General features: G+C 34.8%; 3 protein-coding genes and 2 long non-coding RNA genes across 11 annotated transcripts; all 5 read left to right on the top strand.

Annotated features, from left to right (window-relative positions):
• Positions 1-385: 385 nt before the first annotated feature.
• LOC143552236 (uncharacterized) lies at positions 386-3,941 on the top strand. 6 transcript variants are annotated; one of them, XR_013138611.1, is made up of 9 exons: positions 386-471; positions 834-956; positions 1,610-1,691; positions 1,913-1,976; positions 2,155-2,205; positions 2,758-2,844; positions 2,914-3,053; positions 3,371-3,441; positions 3,693-3,941. It is a non-coding gene; the product is annotated as an uncharacterized LOC143552236 (long non-coding RNA). The 6 variants fall into 6 exon arrangements; XR_013138610.1 differs by having other exon boundaries at positions 1,913-2,844; XR_013138609.1 differs by having other exon boundaries at positions 1,610-2,205.
• Positions 3,942-4,289: 348 nt separating this feature from the next.
• On the top strand, positions 4,290-4,985 carry LOC143552256 (F-box protein At5g07610-like). Its single transcript, XM_077042526.1, has one exon. It carries the CDS (start codon positions 4,290-4,292, stop codon positions 4,983-4,985), a length of 696 nt encoding a protein of 231 aa, XP_076898641.1.
• Positions 4,986-6,202: 1,217 nt separating this feature from the next.
• On the top strand, positions 6,203-9,790 carry LOC143552211 (F-box protein At5g07610-like). Its single transcript, XM_077042486.1, has 2 exons — positions 6,203-7,604; positions 9,523-9,790. The coding sequence occupies exon 1, from the start codon at positions 6,353-6,355 to the stop codon at positions 7,541-7,543; it is 1,191 nt and encodes a 396-aa protein (XP_076898601.1). The 5' UTR covers positions 6,203-6,352; the 3' UTR covers positions 7,544-7,604; positions 9,523-9,790.
• A 150-nt stretch (positions 9,791-9,940) lies between these two features.
• Positions 9,941-20,345, top strand: LOC143552235 (uncharacterized). Of its 2 annotated transcripts, none has more exons than XR_013138606.1 (5): positions 9,941-10,051; positions 11,303-12,807; positions 12,953-13,909; positions 14,366-14,502; positions 20,174-20,345. It is a non-coding gene; the product is annotated as an uncharacterized LOC143552235 (long non-coding RNA). The 2 variants fall into 2 exon arrangements; XR_013138605.1 differs by lacking the exon at positions 9,941-10,051 and adding an exon at positions 10,088-10,198 and having other exon boundaries at positions 10,284-12,807.
• LOC143552216 (F-box protein At5g07610-like) lies at positions 15,359-16,582 on the top strand. The gene has a single exon (XM_077042489.1). It carries the CDS (start codon positions 15,359-15,361, stop codon positions 16,574-16,576), a length of 1,218 nt encoding a protein of 405 aa, XP_076898604.1. The 3' UTR covers positions 16,577-16,582.
• Positions 20,346-20,530: the final 185 nt, after the last annotated feature.

Genomic DNA, 20,530 nt, shown 5'->3' with positions numbered 1-20,530 from the left:
AATAACAACCAACCCATATCCAGTTGCAAACTCAGCGACCGTTTTTCTTTGGTCGCAACTCAATTTTAAACTTTGCGACCGCATGGGATAGTCGGAAATATATGATTGATTTAAATGACTATATATAAAAAATAATAATACTATCAGATGCTTTATTACAAAAACTGGGCCACCTACCTTGACGATCGTCTTCTTCGATTCGTTTCCAACAAACCCTAAACTACCTCACTAGATCTATCAATGGCCACTTCTCTACCATAAACACCAATACTCTCCGGAGCCGCAACCGCCACCGCCACCGATGCAGATCTGGTCTCCGAACTCCGGCAGTCATCCACCTATCCGCCGTTTCATCGCCACCGCCACCACAGATCATTCTCGTCAATCATCTCCACGACAAGTTCGAACTCCATCTCAAATCCTAATCAACAATTTCTGGTAATAGATCGCGTCAATTTCTAGCTTATTTGAGTAAGAATCTAGATTCGTTCTGTTTATAATTATTAATTTCTTAACGTAATCAACAATCTAGATTTGTTCACGTTGATTTCATTTCATGTGCTTTAACTGCTATGAAGTAATAAGAACTCTAAATTAGGGCTCATATTCCGTTTATCATCCACTGTGGTACGAATTACTTACTGGAACAGCTTAATACAAGCCTACACATAAATTAGGCTCATATTCTATTTATAGCTGCTATTTTGTTAATTTAACTAGTAATCAAGATTTGTTCATGTTGATTTTGTGTTTTAGGGCTCGTATTTTCTTTATCATCCATAGTCATTGCATTTCGCGCTCATCGATTTGTCCGTATTGATATGTGTTTTCAGTAACTCGAGATTTGAATAACGGAACTAGCAAATGTTTGGCAAATGGGAGTCCACCTTGTTCTCTTCAAGTTCAGTCCACTAGGAGCAGCAAATATTTCAACTGTGCACGCTTCTGAAGACAAGGTATGACTTTGGCCTTTTATGTGACATATATAATTATATAAAGGTTTATTTAATACTTTAATATCTCTGTGAATCTGCAAGTTTGATTCCTTGCTACATGGGATAACTGAAACACATGAATACATCAACTCTTATGCTTTTCAATTTTACATGCGGTTAGAATTTTAAGCGAATTGTCGTAAACCATTTGGTGGGAAGTTCGTTTATAGTTGTTCGTTTAACAAGTGAACAAATGTGAACAAGAAATTCCGTTCGGTTAATTTTATGAGCGGACATGAACAAAGGTAGCGTTCATTCAATTATGTTTGTGAAAGTTTAGTAAACTGCTCGTTTATTTATGTTTGGTCATTAAAGGTTTATTTTAGTATTTTTATATAATTATGTTACATACATAGCTATATATTTATTTTGAAAATGAACCACACGTTCAATGAACTGTTCATGAACCATTTGACAAGAATTCGTTAGTATTGAAAGAATTAAAATTTATGTAATAAATTATAGGGAGCTGAAAGGATCTTTTTTAATGTATAAAATAGAAACTTAGTACAGTTCACTAAGCTATTTTTGTCATGTTTTACTACTAGATCTCTGTATATACTCACATGTGTTATTTTGATATTTGGTTTTGTTTTTATAATCATTGATGTAAGAATTCATTTTGGATAAAGAAAAGGAAGAATTAGATCAAGCAATTGCACTCTCTTTTGGCCAAACGGTTGAAGAAACCAAATGGTATGTTGTCAATACTATGTCCTTTTAATATTCATATTTAGTGTTTATTTTTTCCTGTACACATTTAAGTTCTGATATATATGTTTTTATCTTTTAATGTTTATACCTCTATAGATTACATCATTTCTAGTATTAGAAGAAGCTCTACCAATATTACTAATAGCTATAGGACTAGATAACTATTGCATTTACTGCATTGAGTTTTCTTCTATCCGACACAGGTTATATTTTTGCATCCTGCTCTACTTCACCAGCACATTTATAGCAACGACCATATTTGTTTAGGTATGCATCAAATACCATGGTGTATCTTGTACATGAATTGCTGAAATTTTACATGTTTTTAGTCATTAGAAATATTTGCACATTTCCCTCCTTTTGTCTTTATAGTTCACTTCAGTACCAGGTTCAAAGTAAATGCTAATTACTTATGAATTGGTTTGATTTGATGAACTCATATCAGGTTTTCGCAGAAGTAATAATCCATCAACCGACAAAATCTAGGAACACGCATGTAAGTCCTGTTTATCTTTCAACTTAGATTTTATGTAAAATGAATAATTTTTGCTTCGTAAGTATTTCTCTCTCTATGGCTAGCTATTTGTTGTTAACATAAGTCATAAGATACAATCCAGTGTTTTGAGTTTAACATTCTTTACTAAAATTAGAGCACAATTTTGAATTGATAATACTTTTAAAATACTTTATCTCAAGTTTATAACATTACTCCTGTAATTTGAATTGATATTACAAACTCTAAAATTTCAAACGTGAATATCAATTATGCAACTAGAAATAAACAACGTGATGGCATATTTACCCTTAGATGCACAATCTGCTATTTGACTTTGATCTAATACACCACTTTCTACCATTTTTTGTTGCAAGCTTTAGTGACCTGTTAATAGATATGGGTTGCAGTAGATTTACCCCTGTTGTAAGCTTTAGTGACCTATAACTTGATGTTTTATTTAATAGTTCAATTTGATGACCCATCACTTGCTGTTTCATTTAATAGTTCAATTATGTTGTAGTCAATGTTTCTAAAGTTTTGTTCTCATTACAGAAAGGGCAATTAGAGTTTAGGATTTTGGTAAAAGTATGAGAAGACGGTATATGGTAACATACATAAAGCCCTGCTCAACTACATGAAGTGAGTTATCTCATAAGATATGCATAAGTGAATAACTATAGACTTTTGGTCGTAAAACATTTAATATAGTTGACTTGCAGGTTCAACCAAGCAAAATGATGGAACGATTTATACAACATCTTCAAACAAAACTGTTAGTAGCACTGATTTAAGAGGAACGATCTGGTTTATCAACTTTAGAGATTGACCTCAATCTAAGTGGATGATAGGTACTCTCTTTAGCCCTTGATTATTATTATTATTATTATTATTTTTATTATTATTATTATTTATTTTTTAAAACCGTTTTAATGTGAATGTTTTTTATGCGTTTGATTTAAGAACCGTAAGATTTTTTTATCAAACTTCATAACATATTTCCATTAAAGAAGCCATAAGTTTGAATTAATAAAGATATTCTTTGGCTAAGTATTAAACTTTTATAAAAGAGAAGTAGTCTTCATTGTTGCAGTTCTAAAACTTTATAGAAGTACTTTTGCAAATGGTTGCATGTAATCTAAATATCTGCTGTAATTTTGTGTTTCAGCCTGCTCTGTTATATATTATAGCAGTTGTTATTGGGTGCTCATTGCCTTTGGAATGGGGAAGGTCAAACCGGTAACCTTAATATAAGGTCATCGAGTGAGGATGCGAATTCGTAGTTAAAACGACCTGTTACGCAGCGAGTGTGTGGGTAGCATATGTTCAGATATTCTCAAGAAACAATCGAGCCCAACAGTAACATTCCCCGAGGTTTGATCTATAGCTCTATTTCTTCATTTGTTATACTTTAAACCCCTTATCAGAATGAATGGTTTTGGGTTAATATGTGATAGTGGTATGTAATAACGTGTGGCGTGTGTTTGCAGATATTGACAATGTTGACAAGTCCATATATGAAGCTACTACTTGTAACTGGACACATAAGTATGCAGTTGGCTGATATTCAAAGCATGTTAGTTTTGGTCTTTTATTTATTTTTAGCTAGAATAACATTTTTTAGTTGTTTATGGAACTCGAATATTTCTTAGTTGTTTATGGAATTCGAATAACATTTTGTTAGTATTGAACATATTTGATAGAAATTTTTAGTTTTATTTGTGTTTGCATCCTGATTATGTAAATATTGTGTGTAGAAAGATTTTTCAATAATTTCTTTTGCAAAAAAATTTGGCGACCAAAAAGCGGTTGCAAATCAGGTCGCAAGATTTGCGACTGCAGGCGCGGTAGCAAGATTTGCGACTGCCTTGGTTGCAACAATTTGCGACGGCAACAGTGGTAGCAACATTTGCGACCGCAACAGTGGTAGCAACATTTGCGACCGCAACAGTGGTGGCAAGATTTGCTACGGCACAGCGGTCGCAACAGAGCAATTGCGACCTGCGTTTTTCCGACGACATTTTTGGTTGCAAAACGGTTGCAATAGGGCAGTTGCGACTGTTTTGCAACTGGAAACGTCGTCGCAAATGCCTGGTTTTCTAGTAGTGAAACAAGATGTCCACATTACAAAGTATTTTTGTATTACTTTCTCGTATCCAGATCCTACTAGAGATGTTATTCTTGTCGAAATTCAAATATACTCGTCCAACGCAAGGAAATGGAAGAAGCTAAACCGTTATTTCTCCGAGAGTTCTTGTAATAAGCCTTTCGGTAATGGGGTTTACTGGAATGAGGCTGTTTACCGGCATCCTTCTGATCGTAATATTCTATCGTACTTTGATCTTAATCTAGAAAAGCTAAAAGAGTTGCCAATACCGTCGCCTAAACCACCTATGAAGCGTTATGGTTATCATAGCACGTATTTGTACTTTGGGGAATCTCGAGGCCATCTGCATTGGGTGGGTACTGCCAAGTATGGATCCCGTATATATTTACTTGTGTACGAAATGTCAAGGGACCATTCGTGTTTTGTCAAGTACAAAGTGGAGATTCGTGATATTCCGGACGTTTGTCCTCAGATGATCCGCAACAACCAGTTTGAAGTGATTGATATTGTTAGAGGTGAAGAAGAAGATGTATTCATGGTGTTGAAAGTTAAAAATAAGATCATAAGGTACAATATTCTGGATAAGAGTTGTAAGCATATGACCACTGTTAATAACCTTATTAGAATTGGGAGCGGAGAAGTGCATCGCTATATCCAATCTTTAACTTCATTCTAAACGGTAATCCAGTTTTAAAGTTTCAGAGTTTCAGCTGAAAGAAATTTCCCTATGTGTGATTAATTGAATCTGAGTTGCTGTTTGATTTTAATTTTTTTCTTTCCGTTACATGTCTGATATAATATGCAAGTACGATGTCTGTTATAATGTTTCATCGACTTGGTTTCGTGTTTGATGAAATGTTTCAATTTGTTTCGTACTCTATTAGTCATTAAGTATTTGGAACTACTAACTCGAGACATTTTTACAACATGTTTTGTTTAATGTGACTTTGATGAAACAATATTCGGAATCTTAGAACGCGTGCAAGAAAGCTAGAAAGACAAATGTGAAGAACAAAAGAGTTTCTGAGATTAAAGAGTGTTTAGAACTCAAATCACACATTATTTAAAGCATACTTTGTCTGTTTATAGACCAGGTATGAAGTACTGCATACCTATTTAAAGTTGAAACTCTTGTTTTTCTGTAACCACGCTACGTTCCCTCGAAAAATATGAATCTTGCTCTCTTCGAATCCAAGAATGCATCCACGCTCTTTTTAAATAAGTGGCGTTTCAGCATCTTGTTCAAATTAGGCATTGACACAGATAACTCATGTCTGATTTAAGTGTAGGAGATTAAAGTCTAATTCATACTTTTGTTGAGTAAGCAGTTTAGGTAATAAGCAAGTTCAGGGGCTGGTTGGTAATTTGTTCATAGTTAGAAGTTTGGTTCAATTTCAGCAAGCTGTTAAGTTTGGAGGACTGGATATGTAACTTTGGAAAATTATAGCACGAGACTTGCACGAGCGGTTGTGGTGAAGAATCTAGAAAAAAACTTGCACGCCTGTTTCTGAGAATCAATTAAAATTTTGGGGCATGGTGCAAGTAAAAAAAGAGCCACTAAAATCACATTTTGAGTTGCATTTTCAAAGCCCAATATGAATCAAAGAAAAAAAAGTTATTAAAATAACTTATATAAAACACAGAATAAAGTTTTTTTTCTATAAAAAACAAAACACCTACAATGGGACATTTTAATCATATAAAACAAAAAGAAAGTTTTTTTTCTAAAAAAACAAAACACCATAACTTAGTATTAATGATAATGTCATGAAGTTGGTAGACATAAGACATCACATAGTAACTTTTAAATAAAGTTCATTCGGAATAAAGATTATAAAAATTAAAATTCAATAATTGTTCTTCATTAATAAATTATAGAAAAATGGTTCGAAAATGTTGAATAATTCAAGTCAACAATAACAAAGTCTTAAAGCTTCCATAACAAGTTCTATTTCAGATTATAATCAGCTTCCATGGCAAGCTTTCACCATGACAACTAACTTAAATACACCCTTTCTCCATGATCCTTAAATCACTCAAAAAATGGTGAACAAAAGAATAAAAATCAAGAAAACCCGAAACACCCTCGAAGATTGCTTCTCTGAGGCAGTGTCCACAGCGTCTGGAGCTATAATTGGTTCCAACGATGACCTTCTGAATGAAATCCTTCATAGGCTACCCATTACCTCCATCATTCGGTTCAAATCTGTATCTAAACACTGGCAATCGTTTTTGAGTCATCGACGTTTCACCCTCGTTTATGACAAAGTTCCGGTTTCTCTTGGTCTTTTTGTTCGAGATTTGTATGTTCCGTTTGATGTTGAAAAGCCAACCCCTCTTCCTTTTCGTAGTCTAAATTTCTATCGTGATCGTTCTGGTATCAAAATTGTGCAATCTTGTAACGGGTTATTGCTTTGTTGTAGCAATCGAGGGACGGAACTTACACGTAAATATTATGTTTTTAATCCCACCACCAAGAAATTTGCGGTACTCCCATCGGTCATAGGAGGTTCAAGTGCTAGTAGAACCATCCGTTTTATGGGCCTAGCATTTCATCAAGTAGATTCCGAGCATTACAAAGTTGTTTGTATTCGTAGAGCAAATCGCTACGGGAATATGTTTCAAATCCAAATCTACTCGTCTGATACAGGGAAATGGAGAATTTCACAAGAATCTTTCCATGCATCTTATTTTAGATCTTTCGATTATGAAGTAAACTATGGAGTTTACTTGAATGGAGCGGTGCACTGGATTCCGTCTGGTTTTAATCTTGTTGCATACTTTAAGATCAATGTAGAGCAATTGCAAACGATGGTGTTACCGGTGATGAGTTCTTGGTCTAATGGAGGGAGGCGGTATTACTTTGGGGAATCTGGTGGCCATCTACATTTGGTGCAGGACGCGGGCAACAAAAACCCTCTACACGTTAATGTGTACGAAATGTTGAGCGGTTATTCAGGGTGGATTATCAAATACCGAGTGGAGCTTGATGAGCTTCCGACTGCTTACCCTTATCTACCAAACTATAAAATTGAAGTCTTTGATATTGTTAGGAGTGATGAAGAAAAAGAAGAATCTACATTCATGGTGGTGAAGACTCTTGGGAAGATTATAAGGTACAATGTCGTTAACAAGAGTTTCGAACAATTAATCGACCTGCCCAATATTCTCTACTATCAAGAAATCAGTTACACGAATGTTCATCGTTTTACCCAAAAGTTATCATCCTTCTGACGTGAGAATCTTGGATCATGAACGGAGCCAAGTCAACCTTTCATGTTTTTTTCCTTCTTTAGTCTCATTCTTGTACAACCACAAAATTACCTACATATGTCTAAAAACACAAGAAATGAATTCAGTCTTAAACATGTTTCATGCAAGTTACTACACACCATAGTGTTTTAGATGAATGAGATTTTATGCTTGTTGACTTCAAAAAACATTTTCTTTTGACCAGTCCTAGATGATGAATGAATCTTAAAGCTACAATAACATTTGAGGATTTGTGTTGAAAAAAATAACGAATATTCGCAAAGAATCATGAAATTTGATATGATAAAATTTATATGGTTAATTGTCGAAAACTTGTGGAAAATATATTATATGGTTTTTTATTTGTTATCGAAAATTTGTGAGAAACTTGTCACGATTTTGAATTGAGAGAAAATTGTAAGAATCTTTTGTAGCAAACAATCATTTTCTAGTAGTACGTGACAATGGCGCAACATTTAACTAAGCTAAAACTCTTAGGCCATTCGTATCAGGACTTGATCCATTTAAGGTGGCATCACTTGATCATATCACCATCAAGCTATTTCACCATGTCACGAGTCAAGTGAGGAAGGTGTAAGGAAAGGTGGGTGGCCGTGGTCACTTGAGAAAAATAGTTTTTGAAGCATTGGGATTCAAAATTGAATTAATGTAGTGGATTGCTTCATATATAAATGGAAGTAATTAAAGTAAGTTAAAAAAGGTCTAAACTTAAAACTTTAATATTACATAATGCAGTATAGGAATGCTATATTAACTAAATCCTTATTCTAAGGGATTGTGGATGTTATTGAGATGACATAAAATATTTTCCACTTTTGGTCTACCTCCTTTCGTTTTTGTAATGCTCACAGACCACAACGTTTATTCATAATTTAATACGACAAACAAAAGAAAAGGATGACACCAGATATTGTACCCCCCCCCCCCTTTGTTCCAGTTTTCCCGCATCTCGTGACTCTTCTCCAAGAATAGATCCTGCTACATCGTACTACATATTCGTTATTGGACCATCTTTACTTAACTCCATCTCACGCATTCCAACTGCTTTTAATTACGTTTTCTTTCTTCTACTCTTTTATTATCGTAGGTTCAGATGTTGGACCATTTTTTTTACCGTTCGAAAAAAAATAACATAAAATTAAAAATAGTAATTACACAAAAATTGTACGGCCAAAGTCCATTTGCCAAATGAAAGTTACAGATATCCAAGTCTGAAGTATGAGAGGGCTTATTGTCCACTACATGTAAGTATGATCAAACCCCTTCCAAGTGAACATTATACGTAGCCTTATAATTATTTTTTTCTAGAAGTCTATTGGGTCGACCCTAATCATGAAGAGGATATGGGTTTCATTGATGAAACAAGTGGTCGAAGTCAAGCTTTATATAGTGAGTATTTATGCCATATGGCTTAAAAGAAATACTTCTTTGTTGGGCATTGATAAGAACCTAGATTATCAATGAACCTTAAAGCTGACGACCATGGTTGACTTTTACAATAAAAAACTCGTGGGCTTTCAAATTCTGACACAAAACTTCTAGATTTCAACTTTTGAAACAAAACTTTTATATTTAATTAACCGAACTGACACCGACCAAGTTCCCGTTGTAATGCATTTAACACGCGGGTAAAAGTACTTGTTAATTACTCAATAAGCAATCGTCAGTTAATTTAATACATTTTGTCGTCATAAAAAGACTTAAAATGGGTGAAGTACTATAAAAGTTCAGTTAACCTAATTCAAGTAGGCAAATTTTGTCGACACCCACACCAGATAGTCTTATGATTAGTAAATATAAGTTGAAAAGAGAGAAAAGCCATTTAAATGCTTACCTAACTATAAAAATGGACGACCATCATTTCTTATAGAGGTCAGCAATAATTGAATCATTAATTAAACTAAAATCTGATGAAACTGAACTGAATAACTGAAAACCAGTTATCGGTTATTTTATGTGCGACCGTTTAACCAAGATTAGTTGAACATCAAATCATTCATATTTTCATGTATTTATAGCTTGTATACCTCATTTTCATGTATTTAACTATTTATACTTCCGTTTTATGTACTTATATCTTTATTTCATATAATCTATGCATCCATGTCACGTGCCTCAAGTAAAAAATTTAAGTTCAGATTTGATTTTGTTTATTAGCCAAATAATCAAACCAAATCAAAAAATTAACCAAATAAGCCGAATCAATTAACCAAAATCGATTAGTTAATTTGGTTATGGCTAATAACTGAACTGAATCGAACCGAACCGAACCGAACCGAACGGCGCTAACAAACTATTTTCAACAGTAAGCTTCATTCTTCCCGCTTCCGCCATGTACTCTCCGTTCTTCTGCTCTATTGTTTCCTGCTCTCTCTATAACCCTAGCTACTTTCCTCACCACCAGCCGCCGTACAACTTCCGTCGAACGCCGGTGACTACACAGCCGCCACGTGTCAGATTATCTCTGAGGTAGTTGTTTATTCGCTGCTCTTATTATTTTTTAATTATTATTATTATTTATTTATAGTTTTAGTTGCCATATGCTTTGAGAATTTTAGGATGTACTCATATTAGACTGTTACTGTTACATGTTGATTCAATTTAAACAGTTAGGTTGTAATATTTACGGAACTGATACGTCTTATTTAATTTCGTTCTCGTTGCTATTTTCGCCAATAGAACCGCACAGATTACCTCGGAGGCATTTTTTTATATTCTGCTCGTAATTTTGAATTATTATCTATAGTTTTGTTACTGACTTACTATTATATTACATGTTCAATCAATTTAAGTAGTTAGGTTGTAATGTATGAATAAGTAAGTGATAGGGAACCGATACGCCTAATATAATTTCGTTCAATTCGGTGCTACTTTCTCCTGCATATGCTGAGAAACGCGCAGATTATTTACGAGGTATTTGAATATGTTCTGCTCATATTTTTTTAATTATTATTTATAGTTTTTTATTGCTGATGCTTTGAGATTGAATGAAAGTACCTTGCTAGGATGTGCTTATGTTTTGGAATGTATGTTAGATTGTTACTGTTACGTGTTGATTCAATTTAAACGGCTTGGTTGTAATATTTGGGGAAACTATTAATCTCAGCTTAAGTTAGTGATTACTGGCTGGTTGTCTAATTTAGTTTCGTTTAACAATATCATTCCTGCAACAATAGTGTATTGTCAACATGTTTCAGTGGTTTATCAAATAATATTAGAAACTGAGTTCCTACCTGGATATTTGTGCTTGATATAGAAACTACTCTTAAAGCTTATAATAGTTTGTGTCTCTATTAGTGTCTTTTCAAATGCTTCTATTCCATTCTTCAGAGATGTATCTAAACACTGCTGGTTGTAATATCATTTAACAATATCAGTGCATCATCGATTAGCGCTTAATTAGAGTCCGAGTACTAAAAAATTAATCAGTGCATCACCAATTAGCGACTAGTCATGATTAAATATTATTTTTCCAACACTGCTGGTTGTTATATCATTTAACAACATCAAACATGCAACTGCAGTGTCTTCCATGGTGTCTCTAAACAGCTTAGAGAGTTATTTGTACTAAATTATCTTCTTGTGCTTGATGATATAGAAATTATACTTGAAGCTTATAATAATTCAGTTCACAAAAGACAGGTTGTTTCTCTATTAGTAGTTAGTAAGGTTTAAAATGCTTCTGTTCCAATGATTAACCATTTTCCATTTTACTGTTAGATCATGATGTGATTGCCAGACGATGCACAAGTCAGCAGTGAGTTGTGGGATGAGGTGGTTGATTGCGTTAAGGTGCAGGTTCCGGTCAGGGCTTTGTCTCGTTCTGCAAGTGATGCAGAGAACAGTGACATTGTGGAAACCTTACCTTTAGAACAGAATCCAGTGAGAAAACGCTATAATACTTTGTCTGCAGATCTGATTTGTTCAAATGACGACCATCTAACAGAAATCCTTGTCCGGATCCCATTTCCCTCCATCCTTGGGTTCAAATCTGTATCCAAACACTGGCAGAGGCTTATAAGTGACCGGCATTTCACCCGCCGGTATGACAGGCTTTTGACCTCTTCTGGTCTTTTTTTTGCAACAAGTACATCCCGTTTGATGGTGAAGACCAAAACCCTCCTTTTTGTAGCCTCGATTTCTGCCCTGATCTTAACGGTATCAAAATCGTGCAATCCTGTAACGGTTTACTGCTTTGTTGTAGCGAACGTAAGTACTATGTGTTGAATCCCACCACCAAGCAGTTTGCGATTATCCCATCGGCTCCCGGAGGTGATGACATCCGTTTTATGGGTCTGGCATTTCATCAAACAACTTGTCCGCATTTCAAAGTAGTTTGTATTCTGAATATAAATCCAAGTGAGGTTTTGTTTCTTATTCAAATCTACTCATCTGACACTAGGGAATGGAAGACAATCAGTTATATCGTTGATCATGATTACTCGTATGTCGGAAGTGGAGTTTACTGGAATGGTGCGATTCACTGGGTCCCATCTTGTCATAATTTGTGCTATTTCGATCTCAACTTAGAACAGTCGCAAAAGTTGCCATTGCCGATGCAGGTGAGGGTTGAAAAATTGGGTGGTTATCTCCTAATTTACTTTGGTGAATCTCGAGGCCATCTGCATCTGGTGGCTTATGTCAAACATGAATCTGGTTTCTACCTTAATGTGTATGAGATGTTAGGGACCATTCGGGGTGGATTGTCAAGTACAAAGTGGATCTTCATGATCTTCCGGATTTGTATCCTAATAAGAATGAGAGCGGTTCGATTTATAGTCATTGTGATCTTGAAATAATAAATATTCTAGAACCAACAGAATATCATTGGGGGTGGCTTGTCAAGTACAGAGTGGAGCCTCCTGGTCTATTTCCTGATAATATAGTGTACCGTCCATGCAGTATTGAAGTAATTGATGTTGTTAGAGGTGAAGATGAAGAAGATACATTCATGGTGTTGAAAATGCAAGAGAAGATCTTAAGGTACAATGTTCTGGATAAGAGCGTTAAGCAGCTATTTGATGGGATAATGTTCGAATGCCTTCCAAGAAGTGGATTCAGGGAAGTTCATCGTTATATTCAGTCTTTAACTTCATTCTAAACAAGAATCCGGTTTCAAATTTTCTGAAATTGCATCTAGGTCGCTTTTCTCTTCTATATGACTGATTGATTTGGAGTTGAGTTTTTAGCTTTAACAAGATTGTAGATGAAGTTTTATCATGCAAGTAAGGTGTTTGATATAATGTCTCAGTGACTTGGATTAGGGTTTGATAAAAATGCTTTTAATCTTGTTGAGATCGGTACTTGGATTAGGGTTTGATAATAATGTCTCAGTGACTTGGATTAGGGTTTGATAAAAATGTTTTATAGCCTTTTGAGAATTTAATAAGCTTGTTGAGATCGGTACTTGTGAAATCTCAGTTCTTCCAATTGTGCCTGCTAAATATTGTTTGTTTGAGAATAACTTCTTGTTTTCTTGTTCAGTTTTGATGATAAATGTCCACCAGCTAGTTGTAAATGTGTCATAAACGGGTTGGCGGGCTGACCTTACAAAATATATATTTTTATCGTTTTGTTTTAACTTTAAACGGCCCATTTTATTAAACGCTTAAATAGGTCAACTCAAACACGACATGTTTTATTAAGTGGGTTAAACATTTGTATGCATTGTTGGAAAAACAGGACAGCTCAAGCTGTTTAGCAATACTTTATGCTTCCAAAATTGATACTTTTATCAGTATTTTCCGAGGTTATGCTTCAAACGGGCTATTTAGTACTGGACAAAACGAGCCAGTTTCTTTCGGGAAGTAAAACTAGAAGTGAAAAGATGAGCGTGTCATGATGATTACCAATTGGTCAAAATAGATATGGTTTGAATAAGTTGGGTTGACCTGCAAACATTTTTTGGGCCCTCTTTGAATGTATATATATTCATACCAGATGATTTAATTAAGATAACAGAAGCTATATTATTACTGTAAGTTTAATAACTGCAATGGCTTTCTAAATTTCAAATTCAGCTTTGTTGTAATAGAAGGCATCAGTTTCGTGTCGTCTATAACATTAATGTTTTACCATATCAGCATCAGCAGCAACATCTCATAAAACATCAACTGCAAGTGTTTGTGATGCTTATTATAACAGTAATCCTTCTTCACTATCGACTGTCGTAACGCTTCTGTCGAACGCATCATTCAATTCGCTGCTATTTTCTCCTGCACACGCGATCCTAACAATTCCAAGGACTGTGATGCGTTTTTTCAACAGCTTCTTCGGTCTCTCATTGCTGCGGCCCGCAGAACCGCTGCTTGTCAGGGTATTTCGGAGGTATCTGTTTATGTTCTGCTTATATTTTTTTAATTATTAAAAATTTTGTTGTCATATGCTTTGAGATTGTTACCGTCCCATATTCATTCAATTTAAACAGTTAGGTACTCAGGATAAATTTAGGGAAACTTAAAGTTATAGCTTAAGCTAGTGATTACTGGCTGGTTGTAATATCATTGTTTGATAGGGAGCTATATGTCTAATTTGGTTTCATTTAAAAATATCAAACCTGCAACTTAAGTGTATGGTCAACATACTTCTGTGGTGTATCTAAACAGCTTAGAGTTATTTGTACTAAATTATCTTATACCATAATAAATTCTTACCTGGAATGTTGTGCTTAATATAGAAACTACTCTCATACCTAAAAGGCAATTTATTCTTCTATTGGTACATTTTCAAATGCTTTTGTTCTTGTTATCGTCCCAAACTAACCATTTTCCATTTTACTGTTAGATCATGGTGCAAGACGATGCGCAAGTCAGCAATGAGTTGTGGGATGAGATGATTGATTGCATTAAGGACTTAGTCAGTCAAACATGTAGTCAAAGACTCAAAGGACTTCTTGGTGAATTCCTCAAGAAGTCTAATCGGTATTTCTTCAACTCTATTGATATACATTTCTTTTTGTTAAAAGTTAATATTATAAAATAAAATAAAATCTAATATACTGTACTATAGGTGAATTTTTAAAATTAAATAATGAACAGTTTAAAAAAAATTGTATTATAGTTAATGGAAATAAATTGCCATAGTATTATTATTTTTTTTTTTTGTGACAATCAATCATACCCAGTAAAATCCCACCGACAGCAAAGCTATAAGTAGGGTCTGGGGAGGGTGGGATGTAGGCACACCGTACCTCTATCCAAAGGAATAAAGAGGTGGCTTCCAGAGAGACCCTCGGCTCTAAGTACATGTGTATGAAGCAAAATAAAGGAAATCAAAGTTTAACAGCTATATAAAAACTACTACTAATTATAATAATATTAATAATAATATTAATAATAAGATCACAGTTTAACAGCTATATAAAAGCTAATAATAATTATAATAATAATAATAATATATGTAAGGGAAATTTCTTTGTGACAAATTTCTTTTACTTTCCGGGACATGAACACAGGACCTTTGGGCGTTTAAGAGACTTTTGTCTCTGCCAATGGGACACCAACCCCAAGGACTGCTAACAATAAATATTAATGTCTCTTTCGGTTCATTCACAATATCTGAATCTGATTATTCAATATTACATAATCTTGTAACAGACCACGATCACGAGATTTCTTTCCTCAATGACCGATTTTGCCTTTGACTTACAAATTTGGTTTCACATCATATTCTTTTAATCGAAAGCTTACATTGCAAGCTTGTTTTCGTCAGCTTATAAGGCAGTCTTTCACCTTTAAAACCCACACCTCTTCTGTGTCCGGTATCCGCCGCTCTAAAATGGCAATTACCAGATCGAAAATTAGGAAAACCCGAAACGCTTTAAAGCCCTGCTTACCGCAGGCCTCCACAACAGATTCCGATCATCAATTGACTTCCTCTGCCGAACGGATCGGTTCCAACGACGACATTTTAACCGAGATCCTTCTCCGGCTCCCTGTTATCTTCATCCTTCAGTGCAAATCTGTATCCAAATACTGGGAGTGGCTGTTAAGTCAACGCCATTTCACACTCCGTCTTGACAAACTTCAGATCTCTCCTGGTCTGTTTATCCGCAATAATTACATCCCGTTTGATGTCGAAGACCGTAGCCCTCCTCCGTTCCGTAGACTCGATTTCTGCCCTGATCTTAACGGTATCAAAATCGTGCAATCCTGTAACGGTTTACTTCTATGTTGTAGCGATCGCGGCCGTATACGCGATCGTAAGTACTACGTGTTCAATCCCACCACAAAACAGTTTGCAATCGTCCCACCTGTCCCCGGAGGGGACCACGCTCGTAAGTATATCTGTTTCATGGGGCTCGCATTTGATCAAACAGCTTGTCCGCATTACAAAGTTGTTTGTATCCTTATTTCAAAGAAAACAAAATCCCGTCCCGTTGAGTATTTGTTGCGTATTCAAATCTATTATTCAGAAACAAGGGAATGGAAGACAAACAATCGTTTCTGTCATTCTGATTTCCCGGATTTCGGAAAAGGAGTTTATTGGAATGGAGCAATTTACTGGCCTTCTAAATTCAATCCATGGTACTTTGATCTTAACATAGAAAAGTTGCAAGATCTGCCTTTACCGTTGTCTGTGCAGAAGAATTGCTCCCGCCCAATTTACTTTGGGGAATCCCGAGGCCATCTGCATCTGATGGATACAGTTGGTCATGGATCCGATACCTACCTTATTATATATGAGATGTTGGCAGACCACTCGGGGTGGCTTGTCAAGTACACAGTGGAGCTTCATAAATATGATCTTCCTTTCGTTCATCCTCGTATGATTCAGAGCTACTGGCGATCCACTAATTTCACCTTTGAAGTACTTGATGTTGTTAGAGGTGAAAAAGAAGAAGATGCATTCATGGTGTTGAAGATTTGGCATAGCATCATAAGGTACTATCTTCTGGATCACAGTTTCAAGACCTTATTCGTTATGACTGACAGGAGCCTTGTTAGGATATACGATGATGCTCATCGCTATATCCAATCTTTAAGTTCGTTCTAAACGACAATCCAGTGGTAAGAAGATTGCAGGTGAAGTATATGATGCCACAATGACTTAGGATTTGTGTGTTGATTAAATGTTTAAGCTTGCTTTTTAGTGTTTCATGTCTTTGGGAATTTTATATGCTTTTGTTGAGATTATTACTTTATATCTTATTTGATATTTCCTGGGTGGGTACATTTTCAATTGTTGCTAGAATATTAGTATATGGGCCGGCTTTGTTTCAGTTTCTCCACCATACTGTTGAAAATTAGACTGGTTTTCATTTTGTATCGCTCGTTAAATATTTTGGTCATTCTTCTCTCTCTATGCGAGTGAAATTGCATCATGTTGCCAGCTGATCTTTCTTTCTTTCTTTTTTTCTTTTTTTTTTTTGAATGTGTGATTGTTTTGGAGGTGAATGTTTAGCTTAGGAAGACTGCAGGTGATATTTAAATATGTGAAACAGTTGACACCACACTTTTTGTTGTGTCAGGTTGATGAAATGACATTTGTGATCTTAGGGAGGGTACACAGAACTAGAGTTAATCATAAAGCGGTATATCTTGAAGCTGTTTTACATCTAGGATCCCTATCATACGTGTGTCAAAAATGATCGGTACAGATTGTTTTGACACTGCAAAACTCATCGCCAATTCATTTGGCGTTTAGTTTCGAAATTCAACCGCCATTTAATGTTTTAAGCTTCACCAGGTGATAAAACAAAACAAAACTCGTCTCGATGGCTTTCAAATTCAAGATTCCCACTCTCAGTGTTGCGCATACACTTTATCAGTAATTTGAGGATTCAAAACTCATCGCCAAACGAATTGGCAGCCAGTTTCACCTTGTACTAACCATTCTTAACACACGTATGATAGGGTTATGTGGGAGAAAACTAATTGTCAGCTGAATTGGTGATGACTCTGGATAATAAGGTAATATACCTTATTATGATTAGCTCACTGCATTGTATGCATAATACCCATTTTTAAAATATTCAGTTAACTTAAATTAGATTAGTAATGCCTCATCTTGAAACTTGAAAGATCATTTGTTTACAAAGTGAATTGAGTTAGTGGATGCATTCATGAATGTGAAAAGAGTTGCTAAATTATGTATGACTACTTTAAAGGATGCGATTATGGAACGAAGAGAGTTACCGAAACACACTCGAATTGGTATTCTTCAATTACCAATCAATCGAGTCTAATATACGTAATGAAAATCTCTTAAGACTAATCAGTTCATGGGATTAAAAAAGAAGCAAATACGCTATGTTCAAATCTACTTTTACAAATAAGACTACCTATACACAGTGGCGAATGACTTAGGGTAGACGAGGCACCCAACCCGAAGATATCCGGGTTCACGAACCCGCCGGTTCTGACCATCTTTTTGAGGCACCCAACCCGGAGATTTTCAGGTTCACGAACCCGCATGTTGTGACCGGCTTTTTGACTGTTATTTTCTTTTTAAATATAAATTAACCAATCTCTATTCATTTTATACAAAACCTTATTCTCAATATTAATTTTTCTTACGATCAAATTATTCAACCTCATATTTATTCAAATTAAAATGTCTCATTCTGTTTCGAATGGTCTTGGGTTCCCTCCCAGCTTTCCCGATTCCGACGGCATGTCACTACTTTTCGACTCATCTGAATCTACCGGTATGCAAGCTTATGTCCAATGCGGCAACCACGTACTTCGAACTTGAAGATACAAATACATCTATGATCAGCACATCAAGTTCTCATGAATGATTACTTTGTTGAAAATCCAAAATAAATGATGCAGAACAAAACCTCCTCCTTTCCCTTGGTCTCGATCTTTTGCCATGATCTTAAGGGTATCAAAATCATGCAATCCTATAATGGTTTATTTCTTGTAGTGACCGATGACATATACGCAATCATAAAAGCATTCACATCTCACACTTTATATTACTCTTTGTCTTTAAAATATGAAGGAAAATGTAACTTTTTACTTATTTAGCTTCCACCTAAAATATGAAAGAAAATGTAGCTTTTTTACTTATGTAGTAGCTTTCACATCCCATTATTAATACTTAAAAATATATAATAGAGAGTAATAAACTAATACTCTCTCTCTATTTATAGGTTACTATTTTTTTTGAAGGGCTACGCATTATAAGCATGCTCGAAGACCATGTATATTACTATTCATCATTTCGTATAATTATGTGGGTGTTTAAGGAAGTAAAATATAATAAAATAATTAAATATATGTTTGTGAGTAAAATATAATAAAAATAGAGAGTGAGACATGAGATGTTTTTATAATATAAGCAAAATTTAAAGAAAAATAATGTTTTTAGTTAACATATATAGATAGAGATGAAGAATGGAATGCGAATGCTCTAAGCATCACCGACTTTGAAGGAGGCCAGGATGGTCGACTAAAAAATATTATTTACAATTTTATGAAAAAAATATATGTGTTTTTGATATTTAAACTCAATTACTCAACTTATTGAAGCCCTAATTCTTGTTCAAAGTATGTTTTGTCGAGTTTAGTTCCGGTACCATAGTACACCTAACTGATAATAACCAGCTTTAATAATAAGTTGCACGTGTTCCAATATTACAAATTTATCTTTTAGATATATTTCGGGTCGGGTGGGTGGCATAATAAAGTAAAACATAACCCATACCGACTTAAGAATTCGGGCGAGCCGTGTTTTGGAGCCCATTTCAGCCATGGATGCAGAAGAAGATAGCTAGGGTTTTCAACCATCAAATTCAACCACCGCCGCTTCTCACATTATTATTATTATATTATTATGGAGGTATTTGTTTATTATTACACATGTTTTGCAGCTCTTATTAATTATTATTTGTAATATTTGTTTCCATATGCTTTGAGATTGAATGAAAGTAGTACCTTGCTTGCTTGCTAGGATGATGTGCTTATTATTTTTTGGAACTTATGTATATTAGATTGTTATTATTATTATTATTATATGTTCATTCAATTGAATATCTAGGGAAACTTTTAGTCTCACATATATGGATATCTTAAGCTAATGATTATCGCCTGCTTGTCACTGTTATAGTACTTGCTAGGCGCTATTTGGCTAGCAATTAGTCGGATTCGAATTTTTATATGTAACTTTCAGTTTGATATGTATACACACACACATTTTTATATGTAATTTCAGTTATATATACACAGATTTTTATATGTAAAATTTTCAAGTAGACAGGTTTTAACCCCTCCTCGATCCACTATGGAGCGAAATTGGGAATTAGGGCGATTAGGAACAATTAGCGAAGATTATATCGAGTAGCGATTAATTAGACCGATTGCCTAAAAATTAATAATGGCATCACCAATTAGTGACTAGTTGGCGTTAAAATCGATTTTTCCAACACTGCTGGTTGTAATATCATTTAACCACTGGAAGTTGGAACATAACTTTCTTCAATGGTGTATCTATTTGTACTAAATCATCTTAAAACATAATAAATTCTTACCTGGGATGTTGTGCTTCATATAGAAACTACTCTAAATAATTATGTTCATAATGAAGTTTTTTTAGTACCTTTTCAGATGCTTCTGTTCCATTTTTTAACCATTGTTCATTTTCTAGTTAGATCATAATGCGATTGCCAGACGATCAGCAATGAGCTGTGGATGAGGTGATGATTGATTGCATTAAGGTTCAGTGATTCGTGCAGTTTCAGTCAGGGCTTTATCTCATTTTGCAAATGATGCAGAGAACAGTGACATTTTTGAAACATTACCTCTAGAATAGAATCCATTGAAAAAAGCCATATGATGCATGATTCATCGGTTCTATCGATGGCCCAAGAATCTTCTGGTATGGTTAATAAGTCATTATTTACAAATACGCGATTAATCCCAAGTAGTGAGTATTTGTAAAAACCGGATTGAAATCCGGTTTTTACATTTGCTTGAGAAAAGAGAGGAGTAAATTTTTCTCTAA

The sequence above is a fragment of the Bidens hawaiensis genome, unplaced genomic scaffold, assembly GCF_021521415.1.
Source record: "Bidens hawaiensis isolate Kalapana, Puna unplaced genomic scaffold, B.hawaiensis_p1.1 tig00016829_1, whole genome shotgun sequence".
In the NCBI taxonomy this organism is placed as follows: Eukaryota; Viridiplantae; Streptophyta; class Magnoliopsida; order Asterales; family Asteraceae; genus Bidens; species Bidens hawaiensis.
The sequence above is the reverse complement of the archived record's forward strand: the minus strand, read 5'-3'. Positions and strand labels throughout refer to the sequence as shown.

Excerpts from the sequence above, each read along its gene's own strand:
- LOC143552256 (XM_077042526.1), top strand. The coding sequence starts at position 4,290 with ATGCCTGGTTTTCTAGTAGTGAAACAAGATGTCCACATTACAAAGTAT.
- LOC143552211 (XM_077042486.1), top strand. The coding sequence starts at position 6,353 with ATGGTGAACAAAAGAATAAAAATCAAGAAAACCCGAAACACCCTCGAA.
- LOC143552216 (XM_077042489.1), top strand. The coding sequence starts at position 15,359 with ATGGCAATTACCAGATCGAAAATTAGGAAAACCCGAAACGCTTTAAAG.